The sequence below is a fragment of the Python bivittatus genome, unplaced genomic scaffold (assembly GCF_059951505.1).
Source record: "Python bivittatus isolate LINGU-HERP-01145 unplaced genomic scaffold, Pbiv_v1 ctg000070_np1212, whole genome shotgun sequence".
Taxonomy (NCBI): domain Eukaryota; kingdom Metazoa; phylum Chordata; class Lepidosauria; order Squamata; family Pythonidae; genus Python; species Python bivittatus.
Window position 1 is genome coordinate 51,432,654 of NW_028277034.1, and position 18,679 is coordinate 51,451,332.

Here is an 18,679-nt window from a genome sequence, read left to right on the forward strand (position 1 = left end):
TGACTGCTATCCTTGGTGGTTCTGGGAATCAGTGCAGTTCAGGAAATGTGTCTACATCTAGGAATCCAGGGTTTGCTTCAGCAGATCTTGCATAGCATAGCTGCTGTTTTCCTTCTTGCTCCTTAGCTTCCTTACCCACAGAATTTCCTCTGTAATTCTTCTACCCAAACTCTTCAGCTTCTCAAGTTTTTCCAGCACACAGCTTTCCTCTTTAAAGTATTCATGCAAGCATTCCCACACCTGTTACACTAGGTAAAAAGCCAGATGCCATTTTTGGCTTTTACTAATATATAAGGAAGAGATTCACAAGTTGTGCCAAGCCATGTTTGAATTAGTTATAGTTTATTGAATGAGCCACACTTAGCTCAATTTGCACAACATGCTAACAATATTGTGTGAAAGTGAAATATGGTTTGTTTGGTTTTAACAAACCATATTTCACTTTTGGACAATAGGTGACTGAAGCTTCGTTACTTGACTATCCATCCAGTAATAGAAGGAACAAATATCAGTGGTTCAAATGCCATGCAGAAATCACTAGAGCTATGCAGTGCTTTGGGCTCAGTCTCCAAAAGTTTCTTTAGAACTTGCAAATTGTGCACCATTTCTAAAATTAACTACAGTGTTAATTAAATCTAAAATATTGATAAATTGGAAGGCAATATCAAAGGCTTCCCTTTCTTGGGGCATGTAGCTACATGAAAGTTTCTGAGCAATACCTGGTGAGGATTCCCAGCTGCCTACAGAATCCTTTATCTCTTTTTGCAACTGGTAGAAAATTGGAATAAATGATGCAGTTGGAACCCACAGAGCTGTTTGGTACACCTAGAAGATCACAAGAGTCACCCAATGGAGATTTGAAGGTTTTCTTCCACCAGTTTCTCCTTGCTGTTACTAGCCACACCCACACAGCTGCTTAGTTGTACTCCCCTCCCACAGCTGGCAGGAACTCCTGCAGTCCTAAATCTTGCCGCCCCCGCACTATGTCCTTATTGTGCACCTGAAATGGGTTTGTGCTGTGCTGCTGTCCATGCTGTTTAACACACAACATTCTAAGAGGTGTGACTGGTGGTTCCCTCCAATAAAATTCTGCCCCTGCCCAACATCACCCACTATGTGATGCAGAGACTGGGGTTCCTGATAACCAAAAGAAATGTTCTAGGATGGGAGAACAAATGAAGAACCAGATAGAAAAGGGAGGTCCTCCAGGAAACCAACAGAGCCAGTTGGAGCCACAGGTTTGTCAATGTGGAATGTATAATTTCAGACAGCTCCCTCCATACACACCAATACATGTTACATTGTCCACATGTAGCATCTTGAGCTGGGATAAGAGGGAAAACATTTGAGGGCCTCAGGTCACAACTTACCAGGACCAACTCCAAAATAATTTGATGTAGCGCTGGTCTTTGAAGTGGAATTAGACCACTTTCATAGCAGTTAGAAATCTAACCCACTCTAACTCATAGGGTTGAGTTCCAATGAAATGACTATCATTCTAATGAAATATAATTTTATTGATGACATGCACTAATGAAAAGGGTAGTAGATAATGCAGATAATAAGAGGAAAGCAGTAGTTGTTTACATTGGAAAAAGCATGTGGAAGAAATCAAGGGACAGCATTCTGCTGATGCAGATGAAGAGATGGGTAACTTTTAAACATTCTTTTAAGCATTAAGAGCAATATGAGGATGTCTACACCAAAGACTTAAAATGGCTATTCTCTTCACCCAGGAGATCCATGGTTCCAAGAGAGATATCTAAGATGTCTCAGAAAATTCTCAGCATCCAGACCAAACTACAATTCCCAAGATTCTTTGGGAGAATAGAATGTTCATTTAACCTCCTCCTTCCCCTTCTTACTTGTATGGCTTTTTTGTCCATGGATCCATATAAATACTCAATATGGGAGAAAGGAAGGGGGTCCTTCTGTATGTGAAGCTTGGGATATGTATCCCCCCCAAATGAGCTGTGGAAGCAATCACTGATATAAGGTCAGCATACATTTCTGTGGTGTAGACATGCTCACACACCCAACAAACATTACAGTTGTGATCTAATCAGGATAGCAGGATTCCGGTGTTAAGGCTGTCTCAATGGGCTTTATTTTCCCATTGTTGGAGAACAAGCTGGAGGCAACGTAACATTTATTCCGGTCGTAGGTGTAACAGGGTTCTTCAGGATCATTACATAAAGTGTTCAGGCCAAACCTCCCTTCTTTTCCACTTCCTGGGGTGTCACATTTGCCACAGCTAGAACAGAAGACAGGAAGAGAAACTTTAAGCCAAGGGATCCATCCACAACCCTCCAAGGCACTGAGAAATATTCCAGAAGAGAGGATCAATCTACCTTTCTGTTATTGCTGAAACTGCCAAATGATTTTATGGAATTCCACTCACTTAGCAGCAGCTCCTGCATTTGCCTTTATTAATAGTAGATGAAAACTTAAATTGCTCTGTGACTAAATTAGCTTCTGATTCGTCAGAAAAGAAATTTATTTATTTATTTGCTTGTTTGTTTATTTATATTTTGAATTTAGACACCACCCATCTCACAAGGAATTATTTTTCCCCTGCTGGAGGCCCAGGCCCATGTTGGCAAGGTGAAGAAGTAATCAGAAAAGAGATGAGGGGGGAAAGAATAAACTCTCTTTCTCCTGCCCTATCCTGCTCAGCTCCCCATTAGCCAACGCTGTCAAGTCTTCACATCAGGCATGGCTATAAATATTATCTCTACTGAAACCCAACCTTGCAATCGGTAATGGCAGATGCTTCAACATGGCTAGATAAGTTGCTTTATTGCAGACAAGAAAGAAGTCATGTATATGCCTGCTGCAGAATATCGGAATTAAAATATATAAATTCACACACACACACACACACACACACACAAACACAAAGGCAGCCCCAAGGTTTGGATCCTTTTCCTTATATCCTTTTGAGTCAACACACTACTTCTAGCCATTCATTTTTTCACCCGTGAGAGTTACAGATATTTGCCCCACATTTACATAACGGTTCTCTCTGGCCTGAGCGTTGTTGGTTCCAACTTTCCTGCTTCAGCTCTCAAACATGCTGAAGCTACTTTGCTCTATGAAAAGCAGCTATTGGGGCTGTGTTTGTTCATCACATGCTGCGATGAAATTGTTGCTCTGACAGGACGCCCGTAAAAGATGAGCTGGTACTTCTGAATAAGGAAGGAAGGCTGAACACACAGAGATAGTTGAATGGAAGAAATGGGGGAAAAGGGAAGGAATTGATGAGTTTATGTATGCCAAAAGAAGACAGACACTGGGAGCTCTTGTGTGACAATCATGACTAATAAAAGAGAATATATGTAGCTCAGGGTTGAACTGTGGAGTCCTTGGTGCTCTCTGAGCTTGGTGGTTTGTTTGCAGACGTTGGATAATGAAATGTCTGCAAGCAAACCACCAAGCTCAGAGAGCACCAAGGACTCCACAATCATGACTAAGTAGAGAGGGGGATTTTTGATAACTCTACTCCTCTAAAGCCATAAAACCAGAAATAAAATAAATACTTGGCAGCCTCACATTAATGCTACTGCTATTTGAGTCAGTCTCTAACGTTAGTACAGGTATCTTCTCAATGTATCACGTAGCAATTACAAGTTCCTGACAACCTCATTATTCTCAGAGAGCACCAAGGACTCCACAATCATGACTAAGTAGAGAGGGGGATTTTTGTTAACTCTACTCCTCCTTAAAGAAAAACAATTTATATCCAATGCTATAGGTTTGTGCAACGTTATTGTTAAAGTTCATAATTACCTGGCTTCTGAGCAAAAGAGAGACGCTATATGATATCTTTTCCCCGCACATCCAAAATTCTACACTACAGGACAAGAATGGCTACAAAAGGAGATTGCTTCAATATAAGAACTTTAAGTGATGGTGAGATACGTGAGCAGCTATAGAAAATAAATAAATAAATAAATAAATAGTCCATTTATTCAGTTCCAGAATAGACGTAAATTGTGCACTTCTGACCAATGAACCCGATTTTGCCATTCATGCTATATTCACTGCTTCTCACTCAATATTCTCTAAGAATAATGAGGTTGTCAAGAACTTGTAATTGCTACATGATACATTGAGAAGATACCTGTACTGACGTTAGAGACTGACTCAGATAGCAGTAGTGTTAATGTGAGGCTGCCAAGTATTTATTTTATTTCTGGTTTTATGGCTTTATTAAAATTTTAAATTCACCATAAATGTTTTAATGTTTACATATTTGTTTTATCTACTCCTAATGGCAACCACCGATAGTCTTTTTGATTGTGGCAGGTATAAATGTGATAAATAAATATTTTTTTTTCACTATATTGTCATTTCTAAAACATCTTACAAGGACACAACATTTGCCTTGGGCAAAATGACAAGAGACCTGCTTTGGCAGAAGACACACAGCGGTGGTACCATTTCAGTTCTATGCCCATCAGCAAACACAAACGTGCCTTGAAATTGCCCATAAATGTTTTGGTGCCAGTTGAAGTACAAACAAGAGAAAGTCTTACAGTTGGGAGAGCTTGTATACAAATTTGGTTCTTGCTGGCAAAGTGGGGTCAGAAATGTTCTCTCTGGCTTTGAGTGGAACACTGGAAAAAGGAAATAAAATAAGATTGATCACATATTGGTTTGTCCTCATGAAGTACAACAGGAATGTATCTTTGCCCTATTACAAATGCCTTCCAGTTGTCTAAGACTGCATCTCCCATCATCCCCTGCCATCTGTTATATTGGCTAAGAATTGTGGGTATTGCAGCTCAACATGTTTAGAGGGTGCCAGGTTTTCTCTCCTCCCAGTAGTTTTCCATAGCAACAGCGCAAAAATATAGTTGTACTCTATGTTGTACACAGATGGTTCTCTGAACCAGTATGGTAACTCCTATGAAAACATTTGGATGGTAATGTATGCAAAATTTTTGGTCAAAATGTTCTGAGGCTAGAATAGTCCAGTCTCACATGACACAGAGGCCCAAGGTCATCCAGTTAGGTTCTATGGCTCAGTGGGGACTAGAACCTGGGTCTCCTCAGTCTTAGTCCAGCCATTTCACCACTAGACCACACTTGCTCTTGGGATGAGAGAGAGGGACTGGTCCAAAGTCCCCTAAGGAGTTTCTGTGGCTAAGGGGTGACTAGAACTGGAGTTTCCCCAGTCCTAGTCCAGCACCTTCACCACTGAACCACTCTAGCTCTTGGGATGAAAGGGAGGGACTGCCCAAGGTCACCCAGGAAGCTGCTGTAGCTGAAGGGGAACTAGAACCTGGGTATCTCCCATCTTTGTCCAACCTCTTTATCACTACATCACTTTGGCTGTCTTGTATTTTAGGGTCTAGACTACAGCAATCTCCTCACTATGGTACGCTCCAGATATCCTGGGATGGCAACACCTGTAATTTGGCTGTGGAATTCTGGGAGCTGCAGTCCCAGTGCATCTGGAGGGTGCCAGATGGGGAGACTGCGCTACAGTTTTGGGCGTCTTGCCAACATTGTTTGACACTGAGTCCAGAAAGAGCTTCAAGAGCTACAAAAAGATTGGGGGGTGGGTGAGTTCAGGTTGCCCACTCTTGCTCCAGAAGTTGTGCATCTCTGTCATTGCCCCATCCCTTTCTGTGATTACACTTTTGTTAGATATTGACAGAAAAGCAAAATGCAGAGGGAAGATAAGGCACCACTTACAATATGCGAATGTTCCTCTGCAGCACCTCTTCTTGAGGATTCTCTTTATCAGGGACAAATTTTGATGTCACCTTTACACACTGGCACTTGTTGTCCACCAGAACCTTCTCTTCATCATTCTGCTGCCAGTAAGCTTAAACAAATCAAATGCTTTAATGAGGCAACAAAAAGTAAGAACATTCTCTCATGCCATTTTGTCCAGGGTTTGATTTCATCACGTGCATCCAGCAGTCCCGACAAAACAAGTCCAGCTGAATGAGAAGTTGGAGGGTTAGTAATATTGAGAGCTGCAACCGAAAAACACTGGAAGCTAAATTTAGGATGGCTGCAAAAGAATCTGAAACCCCAGCCTTTCAAGATATATTTTTAGGCACAGGTTGTGATCCTGCAAGTTAATCTTTGAGTTGCACATGAATACTTGAAATCAGCTGAGTCATCTCTTTTGCTCAGCTTTCTGCAACTTGGTGCCCTTTAGAAGACTTGGACTTGCCATTTGGCAGGGAGATGATGTAGAAGCTGGTCTATGACATCTGGAGCATACTAGGTGGGGGAAACTGATCTGAATCGATTCCAAATGGCAGCCTTTGGCATCTGAAGCTGAGATCTTCTCCAGCTCAAGTATCTGAGGTGGAGGGTTTGATCCAGGGACTTTCTGTATGCAATGGCTGTGTCTTCACAACACCCATGGTAAACTCAACTATGGTTTTATTCAATTCACGCATTCAATGTTGCCTGCGTTTGCACAGACTATTGAACTACCAACTAACACACTGGCTGGGTTTGTACAACGTAGTGAGTTCCAAATTAGCCAGTTGCATTTTGGCTCAATACATTGTACAAACCAAAGCCAACCTGGAGTTCCAGCTTTGGTTGCAAATCAGCTTCCCGCATTCTAACTGACCAAAAAGGCAGAGTTCATAGACCCAGTCAGACATTTGTTATCCAGCACGTTGCATCCAATTTATCGGCAGCATTCTTCTGCTGAGGTTTCTGAATGCAGAATGCCTGCAGTCTCTTTTCTTCTAAACACTTGTGGGCTACCTGTGGTTCTAAAGCTGCATTTGACTTTTGGGATAATTTCATCTTGGTGTCGCCCTAATGGCAAACTCACTTTACTGGTGGCTCCTTCCCTGGAAGCTGCTGTTTGAAAGACAGAGAGGGAGAGAAGAGGAGGACAGAAAGAAAGAAAAGTAGAATTTAGAAAAGGGATGGCTGCCCCACACTCACATTTCCTGCCTGATTCAGCCCTATTTAATGTGTGCCCCCCCAATACATTACTTGAGGAATGAGGCCCAATAGAAAAAAGAGAGCCCATCTCTGTCCCTAGTCCAGACAGCTCGCACAAAGGCTGTCCTTAGTTTTTCTAATTGACAAAGGCTGTTGTGTGTACGAGTGCGGGTGTTTTAATCTTCAATCTTTTAACTTTTTCAAGGTCATTCATATCACTTGGTCTTTCTCACTGGAGATGCCATGATGGGAAAAGCTTTAACCTGTTGAACTGACCGTCACTTAGTTTTTCAATTTTAACGGCCCAAGATTCCATCAAGTAAATAGGGGCAGCTCTGTTACAACCCCACATTTTTCTCTTTCCTCCTTTCACACAAGGTCGTGGTCTCATCAAATGTCCACCCATCTGGGTTGCCTTCCTGATTCCAGCTTCTGAATTTAGTCGCCCTTCTGAGCTACCTTTTGGGGGATCTTAGAAATATAATGAAGGGTGTTTCTGCCAGAAAAGGACTCTGACCATCAAGTCTGAAAAAGGCATCGCCACAGGCAAGATGGTAAACAGAGATGTCAAAATTCACATGGTAGACGTGATATGCTCCATTCATCTGTCTGACCAGGAAGGAAGCAGAATTGCACCATTTAGGTTGCTCCATAAAAGCAAATCAAACAGTTTTGTTATGACCAAGCACCTTAGAATTATTATTTTCTAAAACATAGCTATGAAGGTGCAGGAAGTGAGACTTTTTAAAGGTAAGAAATACTGGAATGCTTTTTTTTTATTGAATTAGAAGTGTTTAAAGTAGATGTCTCTGGATATTTTTATGTCCCTCCCCCCCCCCCCATCACTTTAAAACAGGATAAAATAAGCATTTTATTCCAGCATTTCTTACTTTGAATGAATAGCCATTATGGTTATGATGAATGCAACGTAAAATTTTACAACCAAAATTATAAATGCTAAGATTATAGAAAGTTTCTACAAAATGAGCATAATAAAAATATATAGTATTAGTAACACAATAGGAAAAAGGCACACTTAATTTGACTAACTTACTTTCAAAAAGTTTCCTATAAGCCTCATCAAGAGATGAATGCGCCAGTTAAAGCAATGGGGGGGGGTTTTGCACACGCACGCACACCTACCTCATTTTAAACCACCTAGCAGAATATATTAAGCCTCCCATCCCAGGATTATTGGCTTTTAAAAAGTCTCTAAGGGGCATCACTGAGAGATGAATGCGCCAGTTAAAACAACGGGCAAATTCTTCCAGGCTGCATTGACAATCCTGCATGGCTTTCTCTTGATAGATTTCACATACCTGTTACAAGAATTGTGCTGCAAAAGATGATCCCAACTCCATAGAACATCCAAGAGGCCTTCATCCTTAACTCTTGTCCTCAGGTGCTTCTCTGCTAAGGACGTGTGCGTGGAAGGATTGCACACCAGTTTTTTTCTGAAAGACCAATGCTGATTACAAGCAAGCAGCACTGAAGACTGTGACCAGACATTGTGAAACTACAAGCTATTGTTAGCTTACTAATCAGAGAGGAAACCTCCCCATTCTTTGAAAGCTTGGCTAGACAGTAGCATTTTCTCTTCCCCACCTTAGTTAATATTTTTTATTAATATTGATAGTGGTTTATGGATTGAGAGACACTCATAAAATAATTATTAAAAGGATATACATGTAGTATAAATGGAGAAATAAGTAACATAGTGTGCTTTGAGCAAGTTGTGATGGTTTGGGATAGTGTTGGCTGGGGAATTCTGGGAGCTGAAGTCCACACATTTTAAACTTGCCAAGTTTGAAAAATACTGCTTTGGAACTCTTGATTAACAAATTAATATTGTCTAGTACTGCAGTACGATTGGTAATCCAGTCTTTTCTGGAATAGATGATACTCAGGAGAGGCCATCAGCACATAAAAAGGATAGCATGTGGCAGAGAATAAATTTAGCTTTAGATAGTCTTTGGCTAATCTAAAAGACACTGATTTCCAGCGGGATAGGTCCATTAGTCTTTTACAGCAGAAAACACAGATATTCTTGTGGCATCTTAAAGAATAAATGCATTTATTATCATCACGTAAGGTTTTCTGAATCACTGTCCACTTCATCAGCCGCAGAGAGACTTGTAGAAGGAGAATGTGTATATGTGTGCGTGTATACACACACACACACATATACACACACAGTATACACGCACAGCAAAGACACACAACACAGAGGAGGGGAAGAGACAGGAAAGAGGAAAATGGTGAATGAAAAGATGGCAGACTTACCTGGGGACAGTGACCACAAACAAAGCAATGACAGAGACTTTCTTGCATTGACTGGCAAATTAACATGAGTCCTGTGGTAAGGAAACAAAAATGATTTTTTTAAAAATCGCTGAGCAATGCTTTTACATCTAATCTAATAACACTAGGGCAAACCTACATGAGGCATTTGGACCAGCTGAGAATCAGCCCCAGACCTGTCTGGTCTCATGATCTTGCCCCATTTATTTCTGCCCATGTGCTGGGTGACTTGAAACTGGAGCAAAGCTTGTTTTTCCTCTGAATTTCTGCAGTTCTGGAAAGCTTGGACGTGGCTTGTTTTTCCCGTTGACGCAGCAGAATCCGCGGGGGAAGGGAGTCAAAAGAGTCAAGATGGCAATCATGGCACCAGTGTCAAAGCCCTGCCCCTTTGATGTCAACACACACACAGAAGAGACCAGGCTTGGATTGTGTTGCTGTGACCACCACCTTGACTGCCTTCTCGTTCCCCCTGCAGCTATCGGTGCATTGGTGGCCACTCTGTTCTCATTCCACCTAATGGCTCCTGGAACTCAAGGCAACCTTCAGTATCCGATCTGTAGGCATTGTTCATGCTATATCCCTCTTCCCCCCCCTCAAGCCTGTGCAATTATAGTCACAACCATTGGGAAAAGTTCTGGGTTGAAAAAAGGGCAATATTCTATCATTTCACTTTCATAGGTTAACCCATTTAAAAATAGGTTTTTAAATGCAGGAGGAATAGCTTCATAACATCTGCTCACTTTGTTTTTGGTAAATGACCAGACAAATGAACGTGTGTATAGAAAACACTGGTGGGGGCACTAGCAATTAATCTTCTTTCTCTTTTGTGTGGAGTGAGGGTAGGGAGATTTCTGTTAGTACTGCTGTAGGACGGTTCAGATCAAGGCACTGATTAAATGGCATTGTTCACACTGTCCTACTGGTCAGCTGGCACAAGAGAGGAAGCACTCAAGGTTGGCTTGAGTTCTTTGTATTTGGAGGTCAGCTGAAGTAAAGATAATCACAGGTAGGTTTCAGACCCTTGTGAGGGACAGAGGTGTGGAAATGCTGGGTTGCAGAAGCGCTGTAGGTGAGCTTTCTCGTTATGAAGCTGAGCCCATCATCTTTGTATCACAAATATGTTCTAAGAATGTCTAATTCCCACCTGGCAAATAGGCGATATAGGAATATAGGAATCTGTCTGATTCTGCCCTGGTTGACTATGGTTGGTTGAATACACCAAAGTTGCTGGATTTGTATAGTTTTTTTCTGGTCTCTGGGCACAGAGGGTCAGAGAGACAAGAAGCCAGGGCAAAACTGAGCTTAATAATCTTTCATCTTGGGCATTTGATAGAAGCATGTTCAGGCTGAAAAAAAAGAGGGGGGGGGAAGAGGAGAGCAAGCATAAGGAAGATATGGGAAGGAAACGGGGGAGGGACCCCATGGGGGTCCTACAGCATTTTGCCCAAGCTCCTTCACATATGATCTATCCATACACCGTCCATTTCTCATTAACTCGGTCCTCACTTCTGCTGGATTAAGGTTGTTCTTGCTCTGATTTGCTTAAATTTACTGGCTTAAAAGAGCAGAATTCCTTCTGTTACCAATGGTACAGGAGTGTGATTTATACCTAGATTTCAAATTCCTTTTTGCAGTCCAGCTGCCTTTAACTGCCTCCAAGCACACCGTTAAAAATACCCACCTTCTGACCACAGTTTTATTTCTAAAGTATAACGTTTCCGTTCCTTTTGTGGTTCTGTAACAAAGAAAATGAGTTATTTTGGGGATCACTCCCTCCAACATAACTTTCAAATCAAGACTTAGAGCTAATATATTATTAGCATCAGGTGGGATGTCTTTTTTCAGAGAATGCCAGCATGTACAAGGAGTACTTGACCCACCTATGATTAACCACAACTGGATCCAATATGCTTTAGATTACAGAGCAAGTTATAAATGTTATAGCAAAGAAAGATGTGATGTATTATTTTTTCATTAGGTTAAAAACAAAGGGCAGGGAGAGTGTGGCATGGACAGAAGCTGCATCTTGGGGAAAGAGGAGTTTGAGACAGTGAAGGGAACCTTGCTGTCCACTCAGGGTTTACAATGAACATAACTGATAGTGAATTTTAGAAAACATTGGGAATTCTGCCTGTTGCACTTTGAGCGTATTTGAAGAATGACAGGGAGAGAAAATTAAGCTACTGAAGGGAAGTCCCCCTTTTCTAGTTCCACTGCTATGGGTCCTGTCATAAATTCCACCATCTGAATTATGTTTTTCACACCTAATCAAAACTGCCTGTCCTCTAGTATGTTTCCATTAGAATTGGCTGGCTAATAAATTTAAATAGATAAAATAATAAATGTTTGCCCAAGTTAATGCCACAGTTGATTGATCCTGATTGTTCTGTATAATGCAGGTCTTTTGCCACTTACAAAACTCTCCTGGATTCACTTCAGGCTAACCTGCTCCCAGCAGCTTCTTACTGCAAGGCATCCATACTGGAATCATCTCCAACATCAACTAAGTTACTTGCATCTTCGAAACAAAGAGCCAGTCATCCTGGGACCCTACCATTGTGGCTTCCAGGGTAATATAAGAATGTTACCTTTAGTTACTGACTTCTTATTTTATAAAGCATTTCTGTAAACATTTCCCCAATTATTCATTTACTTATTTTATTTTGCCCAGAGGACACTCAGCTAGGTTCATTAACTAACTAGTTAAAAATCTGATAAACCAGTTAAAATGCACTAACCACTGATTTGAGATGAAAAGTCTGACTAAACAGGAAGGTCCTCCTTGTGCTCAGGTGGTCATTTTTGCCTGTGGTAATCTCAAGTAAATCTCAGGAAGTGGCAGAACCCACTTGACTTTGGCTGATTTTGAAAGCTAAGTGGGATTATTATTGGGATAATATTTGGATGGAAGTATAGGAAGCTGTGAGCTAGATTAGGAAGTAAAAACAAAAATCATACAAAAAAACAATTGCAAACCAATCATACATCAAGACAAAGAAACTATATAGACATGTGTATCTATATATGTGAACTATATAGATCATGAGTAGTTGAGTTCAACACAAGGCTACTTTACTTTTAAACTCAAGTATAATCTTGGATAATTCAGTGTCAAAAGTACTGCTATGGCCAGACCACCTTTTCTTCTCCCATAGGCCTCCATAACCATGATAGTCTGCCAGGTTGGAATATTTTATAGTCCCTTTTCTCAATCAACTAAAAGTCGATTAAGAAGAGAGAGAAAGAGAGGCCAAAAGAAGAAAAATCGAATTATTCCAAGACTCACTGTGGTGGAAAGAAAACTGCATCTGATACCCGCAAAGTGATACATTAGACCCAACCCTGGAACCATTGTACGTAAACAGCCCAGGTGGCAGTTTATTTTTAAGAAAACCACAAAACAGGTGCAGCTGCTATAATTATTTGAGGAGGAAAAAGAGGTGGCTGCTGAATAAAATAGACAGGTTTAATCATTAGGACAGGGAATCAAAGCTGTTTAAAAGCTCAAAAGAAAGCCAGTATTTCGCATTAGCCTCTTCATTAGCTATGAGATACTATGATTAGGAGGGAAGGGGAGCAGAGCGTTACCCAGACATTGTCCCTTTCTTTGTAGATTGGCTTGGGGTCACAGCACTGTGTTTCATCTCTTTGAAAACCTAATCTGGTAAATAGCTTTGTCCCCCAGGCTATTAGATGTTTGAATGTTTAATGTCAAATGTGTACAGAATGTATATTTTATAGTAACTATGGTATCTTGATTGTATTTTAGTGTATGATTGTAAGCCAACTGCAACAGAATTTCATTTTATTATGCACTTGGTGTAGAGTGTATAGTGGGATGACAAAAAAGTTATTCTATTCTATTCTATTCTATTCTATTCTATTCTATTCTATTCTATTCTATTCTATTCTAATCTAATCTGTAACTGTCTCCATCTTCTGGTAAAGATGAAGATGCCCTCTAGTCAAATTCAACTCTTCAACTCCATGACACCTCATGGAAGAGGCATCAGGGGCATTGTGTGGGGAGCAATGACAAAAATCAAGACGTTGATTTTTTATGATCACAGGGCTTTAAGCACACAGTCGTGGCTGTCATCTTGTATTTGTACATCCTGCCCCCAGCAGAAAGCACCAGATGCCGTTTTCTTGCCAACAACATGGGCGGGCCGCTGGCTTTGTCATCGGTTTGACCTCCCAATTTAAGTCTCCATTCTTGGTCTCCTTGGCTGTCTCCACATACTAGCCAGGTCAAACCCTGCAGAGCTTCTAAGTCCAGGAAAGGCCAGCCCCACTCACCTGTTGAGACTCATTTAGTGGCAGTGAAGCTAATTACATATCCCATTGTCTGTATTTTATTATTACACATTCTGCAAAATCTAGGCTGCCCAGCCACAGCAATAAACTAAACGACACAGGAACCATATACAGTAAAAACGGACAGTAGAGACCACTGCAGTTGGGCGGCCAACCAATTTAAATGAATAAACCATAGTAACAGGAGGGGGAAAGAAAAATTAAAATGAAAACAAAAGCAGGGGGGACACCATTCATAAACTATTGGTCTGGGTGCAGAGGCAGATCTTCTAAAAAGCAGCAGCACATTCCTTGCGAAAATCAGGGAGAGAGCATTCCAAAGTGTACACACCAAGGGGGGTTAGGAGGGGCGGCGGGCAAAAAGTCAAGAGCCACAAAGACACGGTTCAGACGCAACGCTCCTTCCCGCGGCCCCAGCGGAGGGACATCCGGGACTCTGGCACGCAGCCAGCTCCACTCTCTATGGTCATTTTCTAACCAGAGCGCCGCAAGCTCTCCAGACCCGCAAGTGGCCCTCTCCAGAACCGGAAGCCTCGCTCTCCCCGAGTCGCTCGGCCGCCGGAAGTTCAACTATTTGGGAAAAGCAACGATTACATGTGGGACTGGGGCGGAAGGGAGGGATTCATGCCGCTCCATTAGGAACTAAATATTTTTTTTAAAAAAAATATCGGGCGGCAAGTACAGAGAGCGAATCCCTTTCTTCCCCGGAAACCGGAAGTGGGTTCCGAGTTGGGCGGCGGACTGAACCTCGACCCGGAAGTGGTATCTTGCGCTGCCGGGGAGACCGCGAGTCCCTCTCGGCTCCCCCGTTCGTCGCCCGGCAGCCATCATGGGCAAGCCACGCCGGAAAATCCCGCAGGCTTTGCGGGCCTCGGCAGAGCGAGAAGAGAAGATGGAGGAGCCGGAGCCGGGGGAGCCGCGCGTGACGGAGGAGGCGGACGACTTCCACGAGCGGCGGCTGGAGGAGGCGGTCCTGGCGGCGCTGGGCAGCGAGGAGGAGGAAGGCGAGGAGGAGGAAGAGGAGGAGGTGCTGGGCCTGGAGCTGTCCGAGGAGAGCGAGTCTGAAGAAGATGGGGAAGGGCCGAGCGAGGACGCAGGGCCTAGTGGCGAGGAGGAGGACGACGACGAGCCTCTGGACATGGACAGCGACCTGGAAGAGCAGCGGGGCGAAGGCAGGTGGGGCTCAGGCCTGCCCCATGAGCTAGCTTGGGGTCAGCGGAAGAAGCTCTACTATGGTACGGACTACGAGGCGGCAGGGAGCCGTCCCAAAGCCCCCAAGAAGAGCAAGGAGGAAGCGGAAGCAGAGGAGCTGGAAGAAGAGGTGGAGGCTCAGGCCATTCAAAGGCGGATGGCGGAGAATTTGGGGGAGGAGGACTATGGCTTAGACCTCCTGCAGGCTTACACCAGGGCAGCTGAGCCAAGTGGAAAGGAGTCGGGACAGAAAATTGCCAAGGACTTGGCATCTCTTTCTAAAAAGGAGCAGCTGAAGTTGCTGAGAAAGGAATCTCCGGAACTGCTGGAGTTGATTCAGGACTTTGAAGCCAAAGTCATTGAACTCAGAGATGAAGTGGAGCCGCTCATGCAGATGATCAGGAACAGAGTCATCCCAGAAGGAAAAGGTAGCCAGTATTTGCAAACCAAATATCACCTCTATCTGAACTACTGCTGTAACATCAGTTTTTACTTGGTGCTGAAAGCAAAAAGAATTCCAGTCCATGGCCATCCAGTCATTGAAAGGCTTGTAACTTACAGAAACTTAATAAATGACTTAGGAGTTGTGGACCAAAAACTGTTACCAGAGGTTCGTCTGCTTCTTAATGAATTCCATAATAGTGAGACCAATGGGATGGAAAGTAGGATGAAGTCCTTGCTATTTGTCAGAAAAGCAGTTAATAAAAGGAAATCAAAATCTCCAGAGTTTTCTAATGGCAAGGCTGAAGAAGAACCCACAGATGATTCAGATTTTGATGAACAAGCTGCATTGAATTTTTATAAGGAGATGGAAGAAAAGATAATGCTTAAGAAGAAGAGGAAACAAGAAAAAGAAGGCACAAGTAATCTCATCATTGAAGAGGATGTATCAGATCAAAAGAGAGGAGCAACCTACCAGATTTTGAAAAATAAAGGCCTCACACCTAAAAGAAAGAAGATTGACCGTAACCCAAGAGTAAAACATCGTGAGAAATTCAGAAGAGCCAAGATCCGTAGAAAGGGACAAGTTCGTGAGTTCCGAAGAGAAATACAGAAATATGGAGGCGAATTGTCTGGCATTCGTGCTGGAGTTAAGAAAAGTACTAAGCTTAAGTGATCCATTCTCTTCCTTCTTTCATCGCTCCCTCTTTATTTACAGACTGAAGATAGTGGACATAAGCTTAATAAATACATCTTTTTTGGAATGATAACATATGTATTATTTTTACATAATAATATTCTGGGGTTGTAGCCGTTACAGGATTTTGACTTAGTATAAAGTGTTTAAATAAGCACTAATTGAGGCACCTGCTTTTCTTCAATCATGGTTCATTTGGTTCCCTCCAGCTGCACCTGAGGATTGGTATTATTTCTGGAATAGAATGTGGCATGACATAGATAGCAGCAGTGGAGAGGGGAGATAGATGACAATATAACTTAGGGATACATGAGCAGACGTCTGCTTGGATTACCATTGGATACAACTAGCACTCTTACCAATTCAGGACAGCTTTTCATGCTGTTGTAGCCTTCCATAAAAGTCAAGTCTTCTTTGTATCAAGCTTGACTGCTGGTGACTTCAGGGACATATCCGTGTATTTTTCTTGGCTGTGGTACAAAAGTAGTTTGCTGTTGCCTTCTTTGGGGCTTTATTATTATTTTCCAGTCTAACCTTCAGCTTTGATATTGCCTGGTAGTTTCCTCATACAAGTACGATTCAAGTCTGCCTCTGCTTAGATTTTGAACCTAGAAAAGGTTGGCCAGATGGTGCCACCTACTGAGACAGCCGTACTCCTCTGTACACCACACATAGCCTTCCCCAACTTAATTATTTTCAGATGTTACGGACCAATTCCTCAAACCTTCCAGCCAGCACCTGGAGGGTGCCAGATCAAATCAGATGTTTATTATGGTCGTAGACCAGCATAACAGGGTGCTAATTTGGGGAAGACTTGTTTAGTAGTAATTTTTGTATCTATCTACTCAGTGAAAGGCTGTCATTTAATTAGTTCCACTTGCCATGTCGTACTAAGCTCAACTAAACTTTACTGAAGAATTAGTAAAGCAATTGTTAGTTTTGTGGATTCTTATTAAGCAGTTTAAAAGTAAACTATTAAAAATTATCATGCCAGTAGTTTATAAGTAAATTGTCTAGCACAGGTCCCAGAAATTCTTACAAATTCAAAGTTAAACTCTGCAGAGTTGTACATAATTTTCCTACATTCTTACATTTTGAAAGGAATTTGGCAATCCAACTCTGTTCTATGCAGTTATAGCATTACTAATAGCTGTCCAGATTTTGTTTTAAAACCCTCCGCGAAGATAGAACCCACCCTCTATCATTTGTTCCAATTTTTGAAATTATCTTTCTTTTTGGCCCAATTTAATTCCTGGAATTAAGAGCATTTTAGACATTGGAAAGTGTGCAAGCTTACTACACATGGGAAAAAGTAACATTTAACAATTGTTAGATAACTATACAGAAGTTGGAAAAAAATTATAATGGGTTATTTGCAAGAAAGATACAGGCAATTAAAAAAAATTAACCAGGTAATATGGAATGGGGGAAGGCAATGACACAGGACATTAATTTATCTGATGTTGGGGCAAAACTTATGATTTTATCCAAGATTTCAGAAACACAAGATAGGCATTAGAGTCACAGACAAGTGTTTTGGAGTAGAGTGCATAGAAATTCCAGTAGTAAATAAATGAAAAGTGAATTCAGGTGCAATAGAATACAAATCTCATTACTTTTTGTAATGAAATTTATTGAAATGTAATTGTCAACCCTGCACTGGAAACATAATCCATGCTTTTACCACTCATTAACTAGCTACTATGAATCTTTACAAATTTACTATGATACTCCATTGAGTTAATGTTACTTAATTCCATGGAGTAACACTGTTTGCTCAGAATTAAGTACTTCAGAGCTATTAAAAGCTAAGTATTTAAATAGTACTGAGTACCTGCACAGGGTTATTTGGGAAAATTGCTGCATGTTAATCCTGTTAGAGAAAGGCTGCGTAAGCTAATCATGCGATTAATTTCCCTCTCTGTGCCCAGACAAGGGCATGCTGGGCAAACAGGGAGATGGTGTTGTCCAGCCTACCCACAAAACAGATAAAAAACAGCCAATTTAGTGTAGTGGTTAAGGTGCTGACCTAGAAACCAGGAGGCTCTGAGTTCTAAGCCTCCCTTAGGCAAGAAAGCTGGCTGGATGGCTTTGGACCAATCATTCTCTCCCAGCCCAACCTACCTCACAGGGTTATTGTTGAGAAAATAGGAGGCAGGAGTATTATGTATGTTTGCCACCCTGAGTTGGTCAAATAGATATGTATATTAAAAAAGGCAGGATAAAAATAATAATAATAATAATAATAATAATTATACAAATGGCCCCAAACCTGTTAACCTTCAGGAAAGCAGCGAAGGCCCAAGATCTCCCCCAGGCACTAGGGCCAGGTTGTTGATGAAGCTGGGACGGGGTGGCTGATGGATGCAAAGTTTATCAATATTGGTTTAACAGTTTTTTTAAAAAAATTATTTTGTGGTTCTGATTCTTGTTTACCACCCAGAAGTACCTTCTGGCAGGGCGGCTATAGAAGTTTGTTTAATAAAACAAAACAATTGCGACTTCAAATAGATTGGTTTATGGTTTAGTGGGTTGTGGAAATCAAAATCACTGGGTAAATTCAGAAGAACGTGTTTCAGTTAGTCCGGGCCATTGAACGCCAGACACGTTCTAAGCCTGGCAAAACAAATTGCAGAGGGTGACAGATGTCAGTGAGGGAAACTTTTCTTGCTGATCAGAGAAGAGGGGGAGAAGATGTAAGTCCGTAATGGGGAAAGGCCTGAGAGTTGAGGGGTAGGAAAAGTGGTTAAAAGCCACCAGGGTAGAAACGGGGAGATGGTGAGTTCTAGTCCCGCCTTGGGC

The 18,679-nt window shown here is 41.8% G+C and overlaps 2 protein-coding genes and 1 long non-coding RNA gene across 6 annotated transcripts; 1 reads left to right on the top strand and 2 right to left on the bottom strand.

Annotated features, from left to right (window-relative positions):
• Nucleotides 1–1,496: 1,496 nt before the first annotated feature.
• On the bottom strand, nt 1,497–8,450 carry JCHAIN (joining chain of multimeric IgA and IgM). Its single transcript, XM_007441250.4, has 4 exons — nt 8,250–8,450; nt 5,704–5,836; nt 4,539–4,619; nt 1,497–2,254 (listed from the first exon to the last, which is right to left on the bottom strand). The coding sequence occupies exons 1-4, from the start codon at nt 8,311–8,313 to the stop codon at nt 2,059–2,061; spliced, it is 474 nt and encodes a 157-aa protein (XP_007441312.1). The 5' UTR covers nt 8,314–8,450; the 3' UTR covers nt 1,497–2,058.
• Nucleotides 8,451–9,213: 763 nt separating this feature from the next.
• On the bottom strand, nt 9,214–14,093 carry LOC112542379 (uncharacterized). 4 transcript variants are annotated; one of them, XR_015794640.1, is made up of 3 exons: nt 13,880–14,093; nt 10,913–10,966; nt 9,214–9,284 (listed from the first exon to the last, which is right to left on the bottom strand). It is a non-coding gene; the product is annotated as an uncharacterized LOC112542379 (long non-coding RNA). The 4 variants fall into 4 exon arrangements; XR_003086154.2 differs by lacking the exons at nt 10,913–10,966; nt 13,880–14,093 and adding exons at nt 10,376–10,577; nt 10,707–10,799; XR_015794639.1 differs by lacking the exons at nt 10,913–10,966; nt 13,880–14,093 and adding an exon at nt 10,376–10,799.
• A 168-nt stretch (nt 14,094–14,261) lies between these two features.
• On the top strand, nt 14,262–15,950 carry UTP3 (UTP3 small subunit processome component). Its single transcript, XM_007441249.4, has one exon. The coding sequence runs from the start codon at nt 14,378–14,380 to the stop codon at nt 15,854–15,856; it is 1,479 nt and encodes a 492-aa protein (XP_007441311.1). The 5' UTR covers nt 14,262–14,377; the 3' UTR covers nt 15,857–15,950.
• The last annotated feature ends 2,729 nt before the right edge of the window (nt 15,951–18,679 follow it).

What these genes read in the sequence shown, in the direction of transcription:
- UTP3 (XM_007441249.4), top strand. Translation starts at nt 14,378, where the DNA reads ATGGGCAAGCCACGCCGGAAAATCCCGCAGGCTTTGCGGGCCTCGGCA.
- JCHAIN (XM_007441250.4), bottom strand. Translation starts at nt 8,313, where the DNA reads ATGAAGGCCTCTTGGATGTTCTATGGAGTTGGGATCATCTTTTGCAGC. An exon ending in CAGAGGAACATTCGCATATT is followed by an intron (nt 4,620 to 5,703) that starts GTAAGTGGTGCC and finishes TCCTTTTTCCAG; the next exon opens with TGTTCCACTCAAAGCCAGAG. An exon ending in GTATACAAGCTCTCCCAACT is followed by an intron (nt 2,255 to 4,538) that starts GTAAGACTTTCT and finishes CTTCTGTTCTAG; the next exon opens with CTGTGGCAAATGTGACACCC.